The following is a 23,446-nucleotide window of genomic DNA, read 5'->3' as shown; positions in this document are numbered from 1 at the left end:
CCAACATAAAAAGGTAKGATGGAAACACTTTTCACTCCAGGATTAAATAATAGAGAATCAGTGGAGGTCAGAACCAGGGCTAAAACTGTTTACCTGAATGATGCCAGGATTTGCATTCATTCATTACTGTAGTGAATAACAGACAGACTGTGCTCACATCTAAGCATTTTTAAACCCCAGTCTGGCTAGCTTTCCAAGCTTTGTCCTCAGACAACACTTCTCCACCTTATCATATAAACATCATCATATAAATTTTTACCTTACCATAAATTCAACTTGGAGACTTTGCTATTTAAATTCAAAGTTTGTGCTGTTGTACTTTGCGCTGAAACCCTCCAGATTCAGTATTGTCAATCTTTGCAACTTTTTTCCGTGTTCTCAGCTTTGTCTCTTCACCAGAGAATATCCCTTAATGCAAAACTGCAAATAAGATTGCTAATAACAAGTTTACAGTKGTGTAAAATGCCTAACATAGGGAAAATATTTAGGAACACTCAGGAAATCAAGGAGAATGGGCTTTGCTGGCTGGCCTGCAGTCCATATGTCTATTTCCTTCTGAAAATGTGTTTTGCATTATGATGAGGAGAAAAACAACATTAGCCACAGACTGCTAACCTGTTGAAATKATTGATTTTACAAACACAGACACRTTTCCCTGGCAAATCTGCACCTCTCAGCAGTGATTTTTCAAATGATTTCWAAGAGAATCAACTGAAGAAAAGATCTCTCTCTATGTACATTTTCTTAACCRAGTACAGGGAAGATTAAAGATTTGGCCAATTCAAATCTGTATTGTAGGAAACAAAAATTACTTAATAAAAACATTGCAGAAAAAAAACAAAAATCAACTCCCAACCCACTTACGGTCTGTAAACGCCCGTGACATCTATTAAAATMTCTTTGAAAGCTTGAACTGACAGTAGAAAATTTGCAATATATGTGGACTGAATTAAACTTGCCAGCAATTTAATTGATTCTCAGACTGTTATATTCAGTGGAGACATGCTCAGAGATAAGGCATGTAAAAACCTCTGCTAATTGGAAAATGACCAAAGATAATGTTGCTGCAGTCCAGGCAACAGCAGGCTTTTTTTAAGGAAACTCCAGAGAGAGAGAAAATGAGCCAAACCTCATGGGAGAAGATTCACTAACCACATAAAAATTTAAAAAGCACATCCATCACAGTATGCCAGTATTCTTTCAAATTTGTTTTACCGCTTAAAGTAATTTAACATGAAATTTTCAAATCCACTTTCTAATGGTATAAAAATGTCAAACATTGAAAAGCTCTGGAATTTATGTTGACTCATAATTTTTTCCAGAAATATTTGGGTTTAGAAAAATATTTTCTAAACCCAAAAGTTGAAAATATGAAGCCATGTGATGATCCGATTGAAGACATCAGAAAATAATGGAAGTGAGAGATTAAAGGAGGTTTGACAAAAGTATCTAACTAAACAGGCTGGAGTTAATCTGTTGTGTAAACACCTCTGACCTCCTACAATGTCCCCACTCAGCTCTGGCTCAGCCAGACTGAGTCAGGATCACATTCCTGGCAGCTTTTAGCAGATAGTTACTAGGAGTCCAGTAGCTAATTTAAAGTCTTGGTGAGAAATATTTCTTGACCATGTGCTACATATCTTTATCCATCTACTAGATGGGTCTAACCTTTGCCACATACACCACACACACACACACACAAAAGAACCGCTAATGTCAGAAAAACAATCTTTTGTCAAATGAAAAATACTGCCCACMCCTAAAATGAGATGCCTGCTCAGGTTCTGTAAAAATACACAGTCTTGCGCTTACCATAATTATTACAATTGGAARTACCTCAGTCCAATTACCTCATATTTCATCATCCAGAGTTAATCAAGAGGTTCTGATTAATCCAAATAAATAGTAGAAGGTAAATAGATTCTATTTGTCAAGTTCATAAAAGCATGATCGCGCTGATGAAAAGACTGCCGGTACAATCCCAAATCATGTTGGCAATCATTTTATYCTCATAATCAAATCAGCAGAAACCAGTCGAGTGTATTTACTTTGTTCTCATTAACATACAGCAGGAAACGTTCGAACAGTAAATCACACCTCGGATGTGTTTTGGCACGTACTCGTGGATTATTGTTGGAGGAAAAAACTTCAAAGTTTGCAGAGAGTAAATCATTCCCCGTCTTTCAACAAGGAAAAAATACGATTCTTATTTAGTTCCGCATCATTTTTATTGTTTATTGTCTCGCTTTGATGGTGAGTAAATTAGGATTTCAGTAAAGAAGTTAGACATTTATCACACATGCAATAATGCAGCTTTAGACACTGAAATCATTACCCATTTTCTGTCTCCCTCCGGATAACACGCTGATGAACAAACGCACACTTTTCATATTGTTTAGCAACAGTTAGCATGGAAGTTGAAAGTGAAGTTGTCAGTTATCACCTTGCCCTTCAGGCCTTACTGTCAAGCCTCCTGCAGAGCAGCAGATGAGCAAAGATTAGAGACCCAGCGATGGGCTTCTATTTAGCTTGCTTGCAGTTTATCCACTGCTTGGAGGACATGCCTTAACAGGACAACAGAGCCCAATTCAGGAAAAAAAATGAATGTACAATTTAAAAGGGAAGATCCTACTGACGCTTTCATTCTGCCAATAAACTGATTAATGTGTCACACAAATATGTCAAAAGTTTACTTTTCCAGCGTAGACCTTTTGAAATTGGAATTCAACCAATCTTACGCAGAAATTACTGTTACAAAAAATTCATTTATTCCTGTAATTCGAGATAGACCTCTTTGAATTTTGATATCTACAAAAGTCCCTTATGCTGATCAGATCAGTTCAATCAGTAAAACTACTTTGTTATTCATAAAGCAAGTCTAAGACTCCAAGTCAAAATCTGTGTGATTAAACTTTAGTTGCAAAATGTGAGACTATGAACTCCAGTGACTGCTGGTGACAGTAAGTACAGAAAAGGAACAAAAGTGTTCATATTAGCCTTAAATAAACCTACAAATCCATCCCAAATCCACTTCTTTGTTTTATTTCATTTCATTTCATACATTTTGCTTTTGTTATTTGTATTGAAAAAGATATTTACACACAAACTTAAGTGACCAAAAAGGTGTGTCTTTATCAGCCTTTTATCCATTATCTTCACAAAAAATATATATATAACAACGTGCTTTCTTCAGTTTTCAAAAAAATGACGTTTTTGGCAGTTTCTAACACAATTTTATAGGCGGGACTTCTGTTTTTTTTTGTTTTTTTTTCATCAGAAATTTAAATGTTTTCAGTTTGTCATCAAATAATTTCCACAAATTAACTTCCAGGATTGCCAGTCTGAATTGTGAGCGAGCAAAGGCAGCATGTCAGGCAGACTGATCCACTGGGACAGAGTCACTGTGTTTAACTAATCCAGCTTTAGTAATTAATGAGTAATTAGTAATTACATTGGACAAATACTGCACTACACTTATACATTCTTTTAAGGGAAAAGAAGCTTTCTAAACAAAAAAGAACCTGGATGCAAAGTGATGTCATTGTTTTTACATTATGACTTCAACAATGTTTCCTAACCAGCTTTGGGAGGATTAAAAATCTAAAAAATGTCCCCTTATGGAATTAGATTAATGATAATTTACGATCAAAATGGATGATGGAGGATAGGCTTATAAACATACAAGGACCTTAACTTTATCCTGCTTAAGAATATTAATAAAATAGACTAAATGAGCTAATGTGGGGTCACAAGTTTAACCTTTCCAATACACTGATTGAAATCTTAAAGTTCATTAGCAGCTCGTATTTCTAAACCTTGACGCTCATAAACTGATATTATTAAGTGCCACGTATGGTAATGTGAATCAAGAAAACGTTTATTTTAAATGCCTCTTGTTGAGTATGATCTATTCGTTGAAAGCATACAAGGACTTTCAAGACCACCAAGTGATTTAATCAGATTAGTTTTGCAACACGCTGCAGAGGCTGTACAAACAGCCCTGGAGAGAATCTGCTAGTATACATTCTTTGCCTTTTTCTTTTGATCAGAGAGCCAAACACTGTTGTGACTCTAATCCAGAAAAGAAATAAATTCAGTGGCTTTTGTAAATGAGTAGGAATATTCTGTGTTTCAGTACGGAGGGTTTGATTAAGCAGTCCATWACCTCGATCTGTTGTTTTTATCTTTTTTTATTCTGGTATTTTTCTCTCTCTCTTTTTTCAGCTGTTTAACAACCCATGAATGACAGCTGTTTTGGGTTTGCTTCTGTATTGACACTTTGAGGTCCTGAAGGACAAATTTGAATTTCTCTTCCGATAAACATATTGTAGAGCATTAATGCGTAGGTACAAATCATGTTTTTAAAAAAATGCTGCATTAGATATTAAATCGGTTCTTACTCTTAAGTTACTGCAGTGCCGCTGCGTGCATAAAGCTGCATCAGCTAGTGCTTGTCTTTCAGCAATGTCTTCCTGCCTCAGGAGCTAGAAACAGTTTTCCTTCTTCCTTCTCCCCTCTTTAAGAGGTCCTCCCATGCACTGACCCCCAGCTATTCTTTCTCTCAGTTTCTTTCCACCCCTCTATTCTCATGAAGTTTGCATTCCACACCTCATCTGCAGACTGCACACAAAGGAGCAGAAAGAACTGCTCCTGCACTGTGGCAAACATTCCTCTCTCTATTCCAGTCCCTTATCCTTTCAGTGGCATCACCCACTGTGTGTCTCTTTTCCTGGAAAACTGCATAGAGATTTCATTAGCGCGAAGGCTTAAGCAAGCGCACAGTTTATTTGTCGGTTGCAATGTTTATCCTCAACAACATCTCTAATAACATAACCCAATTTAAATGTTACCAAATACAATTAGCTGTGACCTAGTCAGCAAGAAAAGCAAAGTTTGAGAATCATCTGTTCATTTATGTCAATACTCAGAAAACAGGAAATTAATAATTAAACTATAAATCGAAAAAAAAAAAGAAAAAGCTTTTAGATGGTCAGAGGATTCATTACTGGAGAGTCTGAGACTCAAGTAAATTGGAAAAAAAAAGGGTTGAGTTCAAGGCACTGCTGGAATACGTTTAGAAGTCTCAAAGCAAGTGTGAAAGGTTCTCTGAAAGTCTCGGAAAACTTCAGTGAGACAAATAATGTGTGTCAGAGAAAGTGGAGCAGCGGAAGTTTAGGGTAAGTTCAAAAAAGACTTTAAAAGCATGCGGCTTTATAAAACATGTACGGACATGCATCACTCCTCTTTGTTCTGTCTCATTCACAGTCTCAACGTCTGAAATTCCTCAGCAGTAGCTTGAAGGCTGATGGACACCAATTGATGTCCGGCAGAATTTCTTATCTCCATTCCCATCTGTCCTTTTTAACTAGAGGCACTTGAAAAAGCATGAGACGAATGCCCTGGATGTCGCTCCAGTGGAAAACACTGTTCTTGTATCATATTTAGAGGGAGAAGCTTATGGAGAATCCTTAGCTTCCTGTACTGGATAGAACTCTTCATCTTACTTGTCAAGATAAGGCACTTTAGATAAAAGTTTACACCCCCTGATATATTTTTATGCAAGTGTCATTCCCAGTTAGACTTTATCACCCAGTTTGTTATTTGTAACTAGATAAATAAATTGTTCTTGTATTCCCTGTGTTGGACTGGTGACCTGTCCAGGGTGCACCCCGCCTCTCGCCTATTGTCTGCTGGAGCTAGACACCAGCCCCCCTCTTTATCCTGCAAGGATAAGCATGTTAGATAACAGATAGATGGTTGGTTGATCTTGTTACTTGCAAAGAATCTCGTCAGTTTTAAACTAAATCTTGTTTATCTGAAAGACTTTTGTTTTTCTTTATGTTTACTTGTGGAAGAAATTGGTTGCTTTGCTTGGGGATTTTGGAAATATTCAGGCATCAGCTTTTTAATACAGCACACACAAACTCAATCAGAAATTAGTCTGATGATGATGACAAGGAAAACAGAGAAACAATGAGGGTTAAAAGGCTGAAACCAAATTAACCCAAAAATAATGTTAATAAGAAAAGCTATTTAGCAACAAACACCATAAATTATCAGTATTATTTAGATCATTCACTTATTTATGCTTTTGGGCAGCAAAGATTCGACTGAAAGCTCAGCTGTTTGACAGAGTTCTGCAGTTTGCAAGCAATTGCATCACATTTAGCAACAAGTTCAGACTAGACAGGCTTTTTTAAGGAGTCTATGTGATTTCATTGGAGAAAATGAGGGACGACGTGGCTGAGTTCTTATCTTTGCAATTGTGACCCCTTGTAGCCTATGGCCTAACTAAAGAAAAAACAAAACGTGCTTCCTGACTGTGCAACTCGCTTTCTAAACACAAGATGGCAGTACAGCACAGTTGACTACGTTACATTTTAATCACTACTTTGAAAACAACAGAGTCAGTCAAATAAAAGTTACAGCGAATACGCATTGAACCTAATTCAAAAATCTAAGATAAAATCAACGCTTTATTGCTACAAGTAAAACAAATGTTAGAATCACAACAAACGAGCACAGATTTATTTAAAAAAAAAATGTTCCTAAAAATTGTTTTCAACTTGTTGATCTAAATATTAGATTGAAAATCATTTGTCAGACACGCCAGAGAAATAGTGCGGGGTTAGTGAGTGAATATTACAGTTATGTGTTGGTGGGGTCAACAGCTCACAAATCAAATAAGCTCTGCCCCCTCACACAACGCGCACTGGCGCGCATGCACGTCCACACTTCTCTGCAGGATTAACAAGGCTGCACTTTTCTTGCACAGAGACACCTTTTTAGTTTTAAACTGCAGGAGGTCTTATGTCACGCCGTTTTGAGTTCCAGATTCCACTCAGCGTGAACATGTGACTGGCTTGGGCACTCACATGGCCGCAATGGCTTCATGATCCGCTTTAGTTTTTTAAAAGTCCGGTGATCGGTAGCTCCCCGCAGCAGCTCGGCGACCATCAGGGGCAGAGGAGCTGCTGGAAAACACAGCGGACCCGGACCCGGACGGATCATGGCGAACAGTGGGCAGAAAGTTGTGCTGATCACCGGTTGCTCATCGGGCATCGGGTTACGAATCGCCGTTACGCTGGCCAAAGATGAAAAGAAGCGTTACCATGGTAAAAACACGCTTTATTATTCGTCGTTTCTTTGACCAGACCTACCAGTAGCAGGGCTGAAATAGACTTGAGTCGTTTTAAAGTCTGGTTTGTCCGTGTTTACTGTCCTCCCAGCAGTCTGCATAAAGTTTGTTTTGATTGACTTTACATGCACACGTTGATTTTACGTGAAGCCCGTTACAGCAGTTTCCCAATTCAAACATGGGAACATACAGTTTAGTCAGCGCTGAGATCCAGTCCACCCCCTTCTTTGGCTCACCTATTGTCATCCGAAAGGGCTGCTTCCAGGGTAGGGCTCTGCAAGGATGCCGCTTGCCAGGCAGGGTTCAGGAAAGGAGTCTTGTCAGTTCTCTTTCAAGTGACTTCTCCAGCACAAAGCCCTCTTTTATTGCTGTGAATTGTAGAGGGCCTGCTCCAGTTTAGTGCCGTGTCTAATGTGCCTATAGTCCCCACACTGGAGTGAGTGTGAAAAGGGGGGACAAAGTTTGAGACCTGTACAAGCATGGGTTCACTCCAGAGCAAGGGCCTCGTTTGAAGTCTCCATTGGTACACAGGGGAGTTGCGGTGTCCCACTTTGACATTGTCTGTCTGTGTGTTTCCTCTCAGCTTCCCAGGCATCATTAATCTGAGTTTAGAGATTTCAGCTAAAATCGGAGTCTTCTTTTTCTTTTTCTTTTTGTTGTTGTTGTTGTGTGTAGCCTCCCCAGTGTGTGAGACCACTGTGGGTGTTTTCCTAGACCTACATGAATAGATTTTTGTTGCTAGCTGTGAATCTCCACTGATKTTGTTTGTAGCTCTACAATGAAACGTGTCACGGGAGAAACCATTCACCATTGGCCTTACAGTCCGAATCCTGARATTACAATCGTAGGTGAATGAAGCCATCACTATCAGCTTTTGGGCAACTCTGCAGTGTTTAGTTTTAGATCTCCTTTTCTTCCTTCAGCCGTTGGGATCTGATGAAATGTATTGCTGTGGAATAGATGAGCAAAACAAAAATAGTTGACTGCACCCTCTCTCCCAGTGTGTTCCTGACTCTGAGCTGCTTTGAGCAAAACCACATCTGAGAAATGGAACTGTTCTGCTCTGTTTATTAGGAAACCCAACAGAGATTAGATATTGCATTGTGCATTGAGTCACAATTARCTGCAGTGACATGTTGTAAACTCTAAGAAGGCCCCTGAAAAATCTTTGTTTTGTTTTGTTGTTTTTTTGTTTGTTTGTTTGTTTGTTTTTTCACTCAAATGCAGCTCTTTCCAGAATGTATKAGCTGTCCAGAACTATTTCCTTCAGGAACTAGTAGAACAATGGATCCCTTGTTTACGTCTCAGTCAAGACGTAAATCATTCAGCTGATTACACACAGGCATCTTAAATAATAATAATAATACTACTATTAACAGCTTTATGTAGAACTCACAAGGTGTCTGTGTAGCAGACAAATTATGCTACTTTCACACAAATAAATTCTAAAGATACAGGTCCACCTCCGTTGCTATGTTTCTTGAAACATGGGCATTACGTTGGTAAGTAATCCCATTTTTCACCATAGTTATCCAGCCCAGTTTATGCTCACGGATGCATTAGATTAGACCTTGACTTTATCTACAGAGGACAACAGGTAGATTTAGATAAATGTGGAATTAAAAGGCTGTTTATTTCTGCTGACTGTCATTGTGCAACAGCTCTGCCACTCATTCGCCTGTTAAGCAACATCATAACACCAGACGGGGAAGACGCCAACAAAGCCCCGACAGCACTGTGCTGATAACTGCAGCCTGTGATAGATTTCTGCTTCGTATGTAGGTTAGCGCTCCCCTGTGTTTAAAGTTCAAAAGAAATCAATTCTGTGGTGGCCAACAGGTGTGGCCTTTTTTAAGAACTTTGACCCCGTGTGAGGGTTTTCTTGCTTGTGTTTCCATTTTGAAAGTTTGATTTGCTTGCGTTTGCACATCTCTGTGTGTCACTCTGTCTGAGCTGCAGTGACTCATCAATCGTTTTGTGAGCGTCAGAAAGTAATTATCTTCTAGTTCAGTGTGTCCTGCACATCCGTTCATAATAGCTGCTGTTGCAGGCTGTGATCACAGAAGTCCAGTCACAGGAGAGAGAGGGGGGGAAAAAATCATATTATGAATAAAACAAGTTATATATAATTGGGGATTTGTTGTTGTTGCTTATTGTTATTTTAGTGGAAATTGGTGAAGGACAGCTAGAGTTTTCTCTATTTTTAAGCCAAATCATTTTGGTTTGTTGTTTTATGTAACCTAACCCAGTCCCGGTACTTTTGGCATCCTAAACAAGATATTTATTGGCTATAAATTGCTAAGTCTGTTAAGATTTGCAGGGCTAAAAAGCCAAAATCCAGCAGTGTTGTTCCCACAGTGTTTTCAACATTAAACCACATTAAAGCAATCTTGCACATTATTGGACGAGTTTGAACAATGTTTAGGTATTTTAAATTAAAGKGAARTCCTTCTTTTCAGTTTAAAAGYTYTTTTTKTTGAYGTTTTAGTTTTGTATTGCTGTTTGTCTTTGTCAAACAGTCATTGCCACCATGCGGGACCTAAAGAAGAAGGATAAGCTCCTGGAAGCAGCWGGAGATACATATGGGAAGACCCTGATGTTGCTCCCGTTAGACGTCTGCAGCGACGAGTCCGTCAAAGAGTGCATCAACARTGTTAAGGACCGCCACATTGATATTCTGAGTGAGTGGCACACACTGAGGAGGATTTTAAACCGCTCCTCGTCTCTTAGATCCGTTGCCCATATGTTTCTCARCTTATTATTATACATGTGTTTTGTCTTTTGCTGCTCAGTTCACATGTTTTGTTCATGACTTAAGTGAGCAATTCCTTCTGCAATAGTCAATGTTTAATRGWATAAYACTAACTTAGTTGTTGTTAAAATTTGTAGARTCCCWTAACAGCAGTGTTTCAGACTGTTGAGACTGTAGTTTTACTCGCTGTGGTTTTGCAGTTGAGTGGGTGGAAGGAGGGGATTGGAAGTCTTGAAATTCCAGTGGCCAGATATTTTTTGCACCCAAACAGAAAAGGCCACTGWACACCATCATACATACAGATAGAAACACCTATCCTAAAGGTTCAAYTTTGWTGTCATGACTGACCTCCCTRAAGTGAAAGGTAAGCAGGAAAAAGTTTTAGAACTGAGAAACCTTCTTTGGTTAATAGCAGATTTTAATGTGCAGTATGCTGCATGTTTTCAGATTAGTGACCCTCGAACAAGAACATCTTTTCAGTACTTGTTAAAACCTTTAGTCTGGATAAAGCATCTATTTATAAACCTGCTTCCATCCCGTATTACACCCCCTTCGCATAATTACTCAAAACCCAGAGGCCCTACAGCAAGGACTCCTGTTACATCACACCTTCYTGAAACTGTCACACACTGACATCTGGTGGCATTAGCAAGCAATAACTCGTGTGATCGACGTGTGTTTACTCTTATGAGACAAGTTAAACAAACTAAACTGTTTAAATTCTGAGTAGAGTGCTATCTGTGTCTGGGATTCTTCTCAGTCAACAATGCAGGTGTGGGTTTGCTTGGACCAGTGGAGAGCATCAGCATCGATGAAATGAAGAGAGTTTTTGACACCAACTTCTTCGGTGTGGTTCGCATGATCAAAGAAGTGATGCCGGACATGAAGAAGAGGCGCTCAGGACACATTGTTGTCATGAGCAGCGTTATGGGTCTCCAGGGTAGGCRTTTTCAAACCTCTTTGTAAAGACAATACGATCCAAGAGACTAATTGTTACCAGTTCTGTGAGGAGGATCATTCTCTTGTTATTTAAACTATGTGTAAATTAAACCTTCAATTTACTGATTTAGTAATATGTTATCTTGATATTCTGTACTTGGTTCTCCTACCAGGAGTGGTGTTCAATGACGTTTACACAGCCTCCAAGTTTGCAATGGAGGGTTTCTGTGAGAGTATGGCTGTGCAGCTSCTGAAGTTCAACATCCGGTAAAATGACCTCTTTCTTCTGTCCCCCAAGTTTATCATAATTTATCTGTTTTTTTTACTCATTTTTTAATCTGTAGCTGTCTTCCCTGCACCTTTCTGAATCTGCTTGCCTCAGGTTGTCCATGATTGAACCTGGCCCTGTTCACACCGAGTTTGAGACGAAAATGATGGAAGACGTAGCTAAGATGGATTTTCCTGGAGTCGATGCAGACACAGTTCGATACTTTAAAGATGTTTACCTTCCATCATCCATAGATATATTTGAAGCCATGGGCCAGACTCCAGAGGACATAGCTAAAGTAAGCCAGCTGAGTCCGACTAAAACTTTGTCAGAGTTTAAAGTTTGAGTTATGTAGTCATTGACGGATACAAAGTCCTCATCTAAAATGGACTTTTATCTCTCCAGTGCACAAAGGTGGTTATTGAGTCGGAGAGGCCTCGCTTTAGGAATCTGACCAACAGCCTCTACACACCCATCGTGGCCTTAAAGTAYGCAGATGAGACCGGCGGCCTGTCTGTAAACACCTTCTACAACTTGCTTTTCAATTTYGGTCCTCTCATGCACATCACCATGAGCATCCTGAAGTGCCTGACGTGTAGCTGCCTGCGCAGACGCACCATCTCTCCCAACTGAATAATACAGTATTCAGTTCATCTGACGCCCCCTGTGTCTTAATTTGAGGTTCTGGGTCTTCAGGTAATGTAGAACGTGAAGCTCAATGCRAGGAGGCTACTTTTAGATCTAAGACACTACTATGATAAGCTTTGACAGACGATATGCGSAATTGCACAAGTTTTCTTCTGAGGAGATGGTGTATATCCAGGGTGCCCTGAGTGGAGAGGCACACATCACACAATACAACACTAACATTGGTTGTAGCATACATTTTATGAAAAAAAAATGCCATACTTATTTTTTTTAAATGAGAACCTCAGAAGTAAAGTAAATAAATAAATAAAAACAGCATGAGATATAAATCTTATGGACTAATATAAAAGCACAAAACTGAACTCGGTTAATATGTGAAACAGTGACATAAGTGAAACGTCAGGTTAGAAATAAATTGTAGTCAAGATAACGCTATGTTAAGACTCAGAGTTATGGCATTAATAACAGAGTCATAAACAAATTTGCCTTTAATGTATTGTGTCTCTAATTTTATGTTTGGTTTAATGTAGTGTTGTTGTGGTCACAACTGCTGTTGAATCCTGTTTTTAATCTTTTGGCAAATGGAATGTTTTTGGTTTTTAAAGATTCAAAAAGGTCCAAGCTGGATTTTTTTTTATTATTATTATTTTGATTTTGATTTTTAAATAAACAGTGTTCTGACTTACCCCAAAAGTTTTTATTATTATTTATTTAAGAATAGAAATTAAAAATGTCACCACAATACTAACCTAAAACTAAAATGAAAACAAGCTGTTGCAGCCTGCAGTACATATCTTTTTCCAAGAGAGGGCAGTGTTTTACTGTTTTTCCTTTTTTTTCCTGACAGAACTTAAAAACTGTACATTTTCATGCAGAAATGTTTGTGTGTTACACAAAAATAACTTTTGGTATTTTATAATTTGGTATTTATTATAATTGTGCGCTATATGTTTAAAAGCCTTTATTTTCCAACTCATTGCTGGCACTCATGGACTCATTTTTATTGCAACATGACTATTGGTTATGTCATGTCTGTCATTTGAGTTTAGTTTTCTGAAATAGATGGGTGTGCGCTTTATGTTATGTTGCAACCATTATTCATTCTTACTCAGGTTATAATTAATCACTCATCCTTTAGCAACTCATTTTTTGGTGATGCAGTCTCAGCAGTGATACATACAAACTTTATTAATGATTCATTTGGGAGGACAAATATTGATAGCAGCAGATGTTATCAAAAGAAAAAAAATATATATCTCAGTAGRTAAAAACGTTTGGAATGTATTTTCATACAARAAACACATTAGGCCACCAGGAGAGGTTATCCTAGTCTTTGCTCATGGATTTTATTAGAGGGCCTGGTTGTGCACATGCGCACATATTAGCATGTATTTGCATGGATGATAATGTCTGTGTGTGCATGTGTGTTTGGGAATGTGTTGCTGGAGCATGCCTATGGGCCAAGTTAGTGATCTGTTGATGGATATAAAGAGGTCATGGCCTGCCCCCCTACCTCCACCCCATTACCCCATCAGAATCCTTCCCTTGAACCCCCAACCCTCTCACACACACACCCGGCTTTGTGCCGTATGAGAGAATGTGACCTGGTTCCCATCCCCGAGGAGGGGTGAAAACTAATGACAACCTCAGACACATTGCACAGCCTCGAGCCTCCCTCTCCAGCTGGCCCCCTTAACCCATCATGCCCGGACCTCCTGGTTCTGGTCCGGACTCCTGTTGCCCCGCCGTAGCGTGGTCCGTCCAGTTTATCGTACATCAAATTAATATTCTGTTCTCCAACTCATGCTGTAGAAATACGCCCAAGCTAATCTTACTTATTGAGTCAGAATGCACATTGAGCTTATTGCAAAAAGTTTGTGCAACTGGTGCTGAACCTGTAGTGTCTGAGTAATTCACAGTGAATTCTGCGCTTCAGTTCTGAGTATGTGTCTTCATCAGAGGCGACAGCTCCACACAATGGAACAAAGACACTGTCAATCACAATCAAACGGGTGTGTGTGTGTATGCGTGTGTGTGTGGGTTGGTGAAGAAGGGGGACACGGAATCTGAGAAGGGTGGGGGAGGAGTCCTGAATGTTCTGAGGGGTGCCAAGATCCAAAGTGGGACACGGAAGCCTATTGGCAGGGAGTGGGCACAGAATTTTGGTTAGTAAGGGGTGGGATGTTTTGAACTTGGGAAAATGAGAATTGGGATCCCTGGAAATGAATAGAAGACCTATTTACTAACTGAATAAATACAGAAGCTACAGCAAAGTCTCTTTAAACAAGATATCTTATCAAACCATTGTTGTGTACCTTTGTTTTACAATCAGAAATCTGATTGCATTTTAATGAGGCTGACATAATGTAAAATTGTCAAACATTGCRTTTGCCTGCATCCATATTTCCTAATGAGCAATTTGCCTTTTTATGAGGATAATGCAGTTTCCAAAAAAAAAGAGAAATGTATGCAATTGTTATTTTCAATGTTGTTGCAAAATTAAAAACATTGTATGGGTTCTTCGGTGCCAGGTCAGAATATGGATAAGAACCAAATGCAAAAAAAAAAAAAAAAACGGGAAGAGGGGAAATATCCCAGAGGATTGACAAGAGATATGGAGTTAGGTATTAAGTGAAGCTGGTGTCTAGACCAGTGGTTCTTAACCTGGGTCCGATCGAACCCCAGGGGTTCGATGATGAGTCGGTCTCATGGGTTCGGCGGAGCCTCTGCCGAAACTGGTGGGTTTGGTACCTCAAAAAAGGTTAAGAACCACTGGTCTAGACAAAGGTGCTTCAGACTGATCCCAGGTCAGAACGCTTCCAAATGAGACTCCACTTATCTGTTTCTATTGACGTTTTCCTTGTTTTCAAAGATAGGCTTAAATAACCAGTAACAGTTTGCTGATGTCAAAGAAAAGACAAATGAGAACTGAAAAAAAAAAAAAGTTTGGGGTTAATCATCATTTAGCATGGCTGAATGTGACTACAAATGTAGCCACATGGGACATATTACCATCAACAGAGTTGAACCCAGACCTAAGGGGGGCTATTAATCTTTTTGCAGTCAACATGGGGGGAAGCCCAGGTTGCTCTTTGACAGCAGACTCCACAAGGAGAAACAAACACAACTTATTCTCTCCCCGGTCCCCTCTTACTGTCCATTTCTTTTCCKTTTCAACCTCAGTGCACGTGAAGTAACCTCTGGCATACAGCCTAGGTCGCTTGCGATGCTCACATGGAGGTATCATTTCTYATTCTCGGTGTATGTGCTTGTTTGTAAGGTCATTCAGGAGTAGACTAGAGCACAAATAAATCAGAAGTAGCTTGGCTCCCTCTGGCCAGCCGTGCGCATTGCTTTATGGACACAGAGGTTGTATTGTCCCAATCATTTCGCCATCAGTGCTGTTCTCGTTCCCTACTGCGCTTCCAGAACATAAACAATCCAACAGGAATTTCCAGCCTGGTACTCGGCTTTGCCCTCTACCGTGTTGTTTTGTTTCGCTGTTTTCACTCTCTCAAAACTACCGGTTCGGTTCAGAGTGAAACTCTGTGATTAGAGGTTTTAGTCTGTGTAAATGCTCTGGAGATCTCAAAGAAGAGTGGTTAGTGGTTCATTGTCCAAGGATTTAAAGATTATGTAATCTGAGTTAGGGTAACTTGATCATCTCTTTTCTTTTGGGGAAAAATAAAAAGAGGCCACCAAATGAGGTCAGATGAGTATAATATTCCATTGGATGAACACGAAAGCACGTTGCAATATTTCTTAAAACTTGAAATTCCTGTTTCTTTGCAAGACGAGGCAAGATGCCCGAATCGAAAACATGATACAAAATCTAGAAAACAAATAAAAGAGAAATAAAACTAAATGGCAATACACTCAAACATGCTCTCTTACCACTTATGTCCTCACATTTTTGTCTCAAACATATCATTTCTCATTTGGTTTTTAACCTCTGCCACCATGGTTCAGTTGTTTCTCTCTTTCAACGTTATAATTAGATGTCTGGGAATATGATGGTTTTTTTTTTTTAATTTACAGACAAATTACAACATGCTTTCCTTTCTGGTTTTAACCGACACCAACGAACGAGTACTTTCAACTAGGGAAACATCATCCTTTTAATTTGTTTCCCAAGGATGGCACGGTTTTTCTCTCATGCCTCTCGCTGTGTGAGAGTGAACTTAYTGGGTGCTTGTGTGCATGTGTGTATGAATCAGACCGAGAGGACTCAAAGACAAGACACCAATAGTGTCCTGGGTTACAGCCAGGGTTGCCAGGCAAGGCAACCCTGGCTGTAACCCAGTCTCCTTTCCCTGCCAGAGAGAAATTTTCACTCAGGACCTGATCYACACTGCCACTGATTTGATCTATTCACTGTCGCCAACCATAAAGATGAGAAACCGAACGGGGCGCAGGCACACCCATGCCAGGAAGCCTGCCTTAGCCCAAAGAGCCCACATCATTGTTTATTCAGCTTGAGTGCATCCCATCTTGGCAGCCAGGGTGAGAATGGATAGATATGCAACGTGGAGGTTCATCAGAACATGATGATAACATAGATTTTGGGGCCAGCTTCAGCATATGGGAGAAGTAAATGAACTCCAGACTCCAAAATCACTCGATAAATTCTTATTCCTTCATTTTTTAACATGAAAACTACAAATATACCCACCTCTTTTGACTATGAAAAGATGTTCGCAGATTTGTCCCTTGTGAAGAGATGTCTTTGTTGGTTATCTCTATTGGTGTGCCGCCTTCTTTTGGCTCAGCCTAATCAGAACACAAACACGCCTCTGTCATTTGGCTGCTGTCCCTCTCACCCCCTCTTTTTTCCCCTCTCCCTCACTGTATTTATCAACACAGCAAACTTATGTCTTCCTCCTCACTTCTTTTTCACATTCTTYTATTTTTGCCTCACATGCCGACATTTGTCTACAGGCATTTGTACATTTACAGCAATGACCATCACATGTTTATTGTGTGGCATGCATTAACTGTGATTGTCTGTTGCTCAAGGGGAGAGTTGCAAAGTACTGTATTCTATGGAAAAGCAATGTGGTTTCACCATAAGTGTGATTTTGTTTACATTTTCTGTGTATGTTTTTTTCTCTTGGCTAATACAAAACAATGAAAACATTTAGGCTATACTTTATGAAACCAGCCATTAAGTGTGGCTACATTTAACTGGTGTAAATATGGCAACTAAAYAAAATTGGAATGTATTTACTGCAGCTCACAATGCGGTATACATTAAAAGATYCATCCAATTATCCATGGTCTACACCCGCTTGTCAATGCAGCGTGGCAGGGGTGGCTGGTACCTATCTCCAGTGGTCGCTAGGTGACAGTCGGGGTACACCCTGGTCAGGCCACTCGTTCATCACAAAGGCAATGCGGAGACACCCAGAACAAACAACCATGCATGCACACCCTCATACCGTAGGCTTAGACTACATACTCCACAGCCTGTGAGGGGTAAAGTATGACATTGTTGAGGTTCACGCTGCTTTGTAATGTATTTTTTTCTGTGTTATTACATACTTTAAAAGTGTATTTTCCCCCTTTAGAGATGTCGTCTGTGTTTTTCGTCTTATCACATTTAAATGTTAAGGACATTCCATCTCAGCCCTTACGGCAATAAGAGCCTGAGGAATAGAACACACCCATGACTCTGGACAACAAAGAGATCATGGTTTCAAATAGTGAAACCATGAATCTTACTCATAAAAACACATACAGTACACACACAGACACTCAAGTGTTTCTCTGTGTTGCACTGCGATGGACTGGCAACCTGTCCAGGGTGTACCGCACCTCTCGCCCAGTGATCAATGACTGCTAGAGACAGGCAGCGGTGGTCCTGTGATCCAACAAGGACTTTTGAGTTTAGATAAAAGATGGAAGAATGGATGGATGTATATAGCATTTAGGTGTTGAGCCAGGGAAACATCTGAAACCATGTCACAAACTGGCCCTTCAGACACCACTATTTTAGTGTGTGTATTGGCTCTATATTGTTAAAAAGCTCCATGTCAGCTATTTGTGTGGCTTTTTGCTTAATCTAAATTTACTGACTCTACTTCAGTTTTAACTTCAGTAAAATTATACATTTCGAATAAAATTAGCACCTCTAATACTGATCACTGTTCAATAAAAGTTCTATGAATAATTGCACCCAGAAATGAAACCCATTGGCAAAAATGACAAGTATAATTTTGAAAGTATTTTTTTCTCTATCACGTATGTTTATTTCTTATATGATAAAGCTCATGATACACCTTAAATGTCAATATCTCAGGTACTAGAATTGGGTCATAAAAACATTTGAAAAAGGAAAAGGTTTTGATAAAATAAGAACAAAATGCTATTGTATTTTTAGCAGCACTTGACATTTCCCCCCTCCATATTTTCTCTGACCTGCAGAGAATGCCCTTACTGTGGTACTTGCTGGAGGTCAGGTCTACCATGAGCTCTGGGCAGGACCCCACTCATGAGCTCGCCCACTCCCTTGGCTATAAACCAGGAGAGAACAGAATGATGTGTTTGGGATATGGTGGGAAAAGCATCCCCTGGTATGTGACTTTGCGAGGACTGTGTGGGACCAGTAAGAGGGTCTTCCCTTTCTCAGTAAAACAGCCTCTCCTCCTGAGGCTGCGGGAAGGTCAGGGGTCAGAAGTCTTCTGTGCCCACTCCCTGCAATGCACAAAACCCACAGATGATGGTGCAATTCCAACCACAGACCCCCGAGGGCAGGAGTGCGAAATAGTTAAAGTAAAGCCATACAATTCTTCCTGTACTGAGCCTAAAAAAACAAATGTGTCTGTGAGAGAATGTTACAGGGAAGATTAATCTGAGTTTAAAGACCATCATCTTGATTTTAAGAGTACGATCTCTGCAATGAATTCCTACACAAATATAGTTATCTCTCTTAAACAGAGAGTATACCATTTTTGTGGTCAAGTAAAACAGGATCAGTTACACTCTTTTATGTATATTATTCCTATTTTACTTCATGGTAGTGGTTTTCCAACCATTCCCTTTTTTTTCATGTTAATTTCGAGCTTCCTTGTGATGGGGTTGGTGTTCATTCTCCTATGTATTGTATACATCCAATCACTGGCCCTCCTCACAAAATCCCTCTTTCTCAAACATCTTGTTCTAACCGTGTCAAGAGTTTGCTGCACATATAACATGTGTCACTGTTGCTTGCTGTTTGTTTTTGTGACTCGTTTACATTCAAGACACGCCATCCATCTCTGCAGAAGGGCTGTCAGTGAAACATGGGAGAACGTTCCCTCCATCTTGACCTCCACCACCCGTACCCCGCTTCCTTTCTCTTCTTACAACACAAGTCCTCACAGGAAAATAATAAACAGATGAGTAGGATGGGAACTGCTCCCAGTGAGAGCATCCACGCACTTAGGCAAGCAAGAGTCACTCCTCTGGTTCCCAGGCTCGAAGCAAGAGGACAGGCCTCAGCTTGATTCCTTATTCACTACCGAGAACTAGAAAAACTTGTCAGAAATCACCGTTACCTGTCACTCTTATCCAAGACTTATTACGCACCTACACACTTCTTCACAAGTCTGGACACAGACGGGGAAAGTGAGATTAAAACAACCCACCTGACTTTCTACCATGAATATTCGTCATGTCTTGCCAAGTACTTCTAGTTTAGTGACAAACATCTTCCAGTAAGGGGGGTCCCAATGCCGCTTTTGAAATACTGTGCTCTAGGCAGAGATTCATCTACGGACTAACTTGCAGTAACTACCTCTTTTCCTCACCCTGACACACACACACACACACACCCACAAACTTTAGCACAAAACATACACAACTCTTTCATGCACAATACATTCAAAGAGCTTCTGAAAGACTGAAAACACCTCAGTCACATACCCCAAAGATGTCTAGCCTCAGCCTCATCAGCATTCAGAGGCGCATTCAGAAACACAGAAATGTTCTCTCAAATACAAAGGAAAAAGTACTGGCTTCAACCCCTACCGCCTCCACTCTCTTTCCCTCTTTTTATTCTCCCTCAGTATTCTGGCAAAGTCCGCTTTTGCAAATTAAACACAGATCTCCCATAGATGGTGGGCTGACAGCTCCAGCTACGTGCCAACACTGCGAAACGACTGGAGGTCAGAGGGTGTAGAAACGCAGGATTACCCCTTCTGACTTTCTTGGGCCTGACAAGCATTTCTGTTGGCTCTAACTGTATATGATTCTGTAGCAGTTGGATCCATCTGAAGGTCATCAGGAGATAAATATAGCAATCGTAGTTGGTTGACTATATTTGCAAAACACTTTGATAGAAATAACGGATTGATAGAAAGCTATAAAGGCAAAAGAGTACAAGCATGCCTAAAATAAGCAGATAGCAATGTCYGTACAAAAAGATTCTAGCGATAATGGGAATTGGTTGTTTGCAGGAATTTTCTGTGTAAAAGGTCAGGACTGTGGAAGGCTTTGGCTGCTAACACACAGTGAAGGGCTGCTTCACTTCTACTTGTGCAAAGTGATAAGACTCCTCAGTTTGGTTTTTAAATGCACACTCCCACTTTCATTAAACCTGTGCCGTGTGTCGCCATCCGTCTTTTTGACTCACATCTCTCAGAAACCGGGCGATATGAGTCAATTTTATTATTTTGTTTGCTCCACAGTATGTGCGTGTAGAAACAGGAACGTCTTTCCACGCAGCCAGCCTACAAGGAGCCACTTCAGTCAATAGAAACCAGGAACGTACTGCAGAACAAAAAACGGACGCCCCATCAAATATGGCTTCGTGTGCACACACAAAGGACAACGCTCTGAGAACAAAAGCACAAAGAAATTGTGCACAATTGTGCACAACAGTCTGTGGCAGCAGCTTGGTCACTGTGGTGAGGGTGGTGGAGTGTTTCGGTCACAAAGTGGGTATGGAAAACAGGCCCATGTATGGTGAAAAGTTGCAGACCCTCATTCCTCCTGTCTTACTAACTGCTATTTTGGGGCATTCTGAAGTCTCTCACGCAAGTACAACAATTTTGGACTTTTAGTTCATTTATTTATCTTTTATATATTTCCGTCTAATGAAGCCCAAGAGAGGCTTATAGTTGTTGTTGGCCCTTCGGTCAGAGGGAAGGAGAGGAGAAGGGGTGTGAGTGTCTGCATGTCTGAGTCTCTGACTACTTGCTTGAACAGTTTTTGCATTTGGAAATTTGAAGCCTTTACCCAAAGAGTCATGACTCAACTCTCATAACTTTACCCTACTGCCAAAGTTGTCTTCACTAAGACCACTGAGACAAAGCATGGTCGTATGACAGAAGTGAAATGTTGGAGGTGAATTGTGGTTGTTATTTATAGCTGTTTTAATAGGTAGATTAGAATGAGGGATTGCGGGTGGGGTTGACGGGGGTGTTAACTAGGAGGGATCCTCGGGGAACGAAACTTCTCTCACAATGTTGATAGAGAGGGCCAAGAATGAGGTTATAACCTAAACCAACACTGGACCACAACTCCTCCCAACCACCCCCTCATTCAAACACAAATTAAAGTTAAACCGTTAGAACAGAACTGCACTAAAAGGCCTGTTTTTTTCTGTTTACATGGTTCTTTTACTTCCTTGGTAACAAAGCTGCTGCCAACACTACCTACCTACTTCTGTATGTATATATTATGCTACCATTTTCTACAATAAGAAATATATTTATCTTTTCTGGTGCTTTTAAATTTCTTTATTCTGGCAGAAAATCTGCTTTGTCGCTTGCATGATTTAAGTTGTGTGCAGGAAACTACTTCATACCTCAAAGATTCCTTTGCTTTCACGTACCTAACAATGTTTTTGTGGCAGTACACTTCTATGCATAAAGGTACAAAGATGGCAGGGTTGCCAAAGGTCATTTGAATTGCGAGTTATGGACTGTGACAGACTTTATTAAATATTTCTGTTTGACTAAGACCCTCATAGAGTTGTGTGTTTTTAAAACAGCCGACGGTATGACACGAGGGCCTTTCAGCATCAGTGATGTGTGACACATTGCTTTTGAGACTGTTGACAGTAGTACCATGGCTTCAAGCTTTCACAGTATTTACAATGGGAAGAGACAAAAATATGATGAGACAGGTTAACTTTCACGTCTAATAAAATGTTCAGTTTACAACTTTAGATATAATTTATGACTCCCAGAAGATATAATCTTTCTATACCGCTTCTCCACTTTTCTTAGGGGAAAATATGCTGAAATCAGCTTTTATACAAATTTATGTGGGTATTTGATCGTCTGTGACTTTTCTGCGTGTAATGAGATGTAATATTTCATTTTACTCTGTTTTACACTAACATTCAGGAAGTAGAAATTTTAATGGAACATCTACGGTAATCACATGAGTGAATATTTAAGTGCAACATTGAATAAGAAAATTATTCTGGTAGCATGTTGGGGTCGTTGTTTCACACTATTTCATTGCAATAAGAAGGTTCTGGGTTGAAATCCTGGCTGGAGACTTTCTGTGTGTTCGCTTGTTCATTCATTGGTTCTTTCTTGGTGTTCTGGCTTCCTCCCTTTGCCCAATTCTGCAAAAGTAAAACGATCACAGCATTGCTTAGCTGTTCAAGCAAAATTTTACTCCAACAAGTTGAGTTGATTTCACTGAAATGTTATTTCAATCAAATTTTACCACAAGTAAATATATTTGAAAAAACTTAAAAAGATTTTAATTTGTGAAGAAGAGCAGAGAGTAGGTAAAACGTAGATTATAGAAGGAGGTTGCGTTCCACTGCATTCCAAATATCAGGGTGTACATTTTTCTGGCTCGCCATGAAGTCTCACACCTCCTGTGCTGTGTAGTATCTTCTACTGGTTCATTTTCACCTTTCTCTCTTGCCAGTAGCTTTTGTTGCATGAAAGACTTTTTTAAGCAATTTCATGAACCCTGATGTGGGACTAGATCATGATAAGACTGATAAGACTTTGGATGTGGAGCAGTTTGTCTGATAACCACCTTTATCTGAGAGGACCCGTGAATGAGCCAGCATACGTCTGCTGAATTAATAACACACCTAACACACTTGATTCTCCCTCTTTCTCTGCTGGAGTGAGAGTGAGGGATAAACTGTCAAACTGTCTCACAGAGATCAAGTTCCATACCGCACTGTCAGGCCTAAAAAAACAGTTTACTGGAGCAGGAAGAAGCTTGCAATGTAGATATATTTACTAAAGGGAAGAGAATGACTTCACAGTGTATCCAAAAAATATGTAGTTCTTACAGTCAGATTAATTGTCATACAGTGGAAGACTAACCTTCTCAAATTTTGCATCACCCTTTCAATGCACTACAATTATTTCTATTTCTCATTTTACATAGAAAAGCTGATACGTCTTCAGGAAGGAGACCCCTGCTTGTTTGTGTGGCAAGCCTGCAGCTTCCTCCTTTGTTTTCCACCTTGAGGCTTGAACTTAGTATGCATCCCACAGAACAACACTGCTGGCTTTTCTCAGCGTGTTACTGCGCTGGGAATGGCTGGCGAAATGGGAAATCCAACTAATTTATTCCACTGAGAATTGAATTTCCCAAATGTACAGGACCCCCATCAAGCTTGCAAGAACATGTGTGTGTGGGAGGAGGAGGGAAAGAGGGGCAACTTATGGTTGCAATTTGAGGATGCTTTTTTTAGTCACTCTTAAATGTGGGAAGTCAAACTCATTGAGCCTGAGGC

At 39.9% G+C, this 23,446-nt stretch overlaps 1 protein-coding gene across 1 annotated transcript; it reads left to right on the top strand.

The window, feature by feature from the left end:
- Positions 1-6,555: 6,555 nt before the first annotated feature.
- rdh8a (retinol dehydrogenase 8a) lies at positions 6,556-12,056 on the top strand. The gene is made up of 6 exons (XM_008416022.2): positions 6,556-7,115; positions 9,658-9,819; positions 10,651-10,830; positions 11,003-11,096; positions 11,212-11,395; positions 11,503-12,056. The coding sequence occupies exons 1-6, from the start codon at positions 7,010-7,012 to the stop codon at positions 11,728-11,730; spliced, it is 954 nt and encodes a 317-aa protein (XP_008414244.1). The 5' UTR covers positions 6,556-7,009; the 3' UTR covers positions 11,731-12,056.
- Positions 12,057-23,446: the final 11,390 nt, after the last annotated feature.

The sequence above is a fragment of the Poecilia reticulata genome, linkage group LG8, assembly GCF_000633615.1.
Source record: "Poecilia reticulata strain Guanapo linkage group LG8, Guppy_female_1.0+MT, whole genome shotgun sequence".
NCBI classification, from domain to species: domain Eukaryota; kingdom Metazoa; phylum Chordata; class Actinopteri; order Cyprinodontiformes; family Poeciliidae; genus Poecilia; species Poecilia reticulata.
The sequence above is the reverse complement of the archived record's forward strand: the minus strand, read 5'-3'. Positions and strand labels throughout refer to the sequence as shown.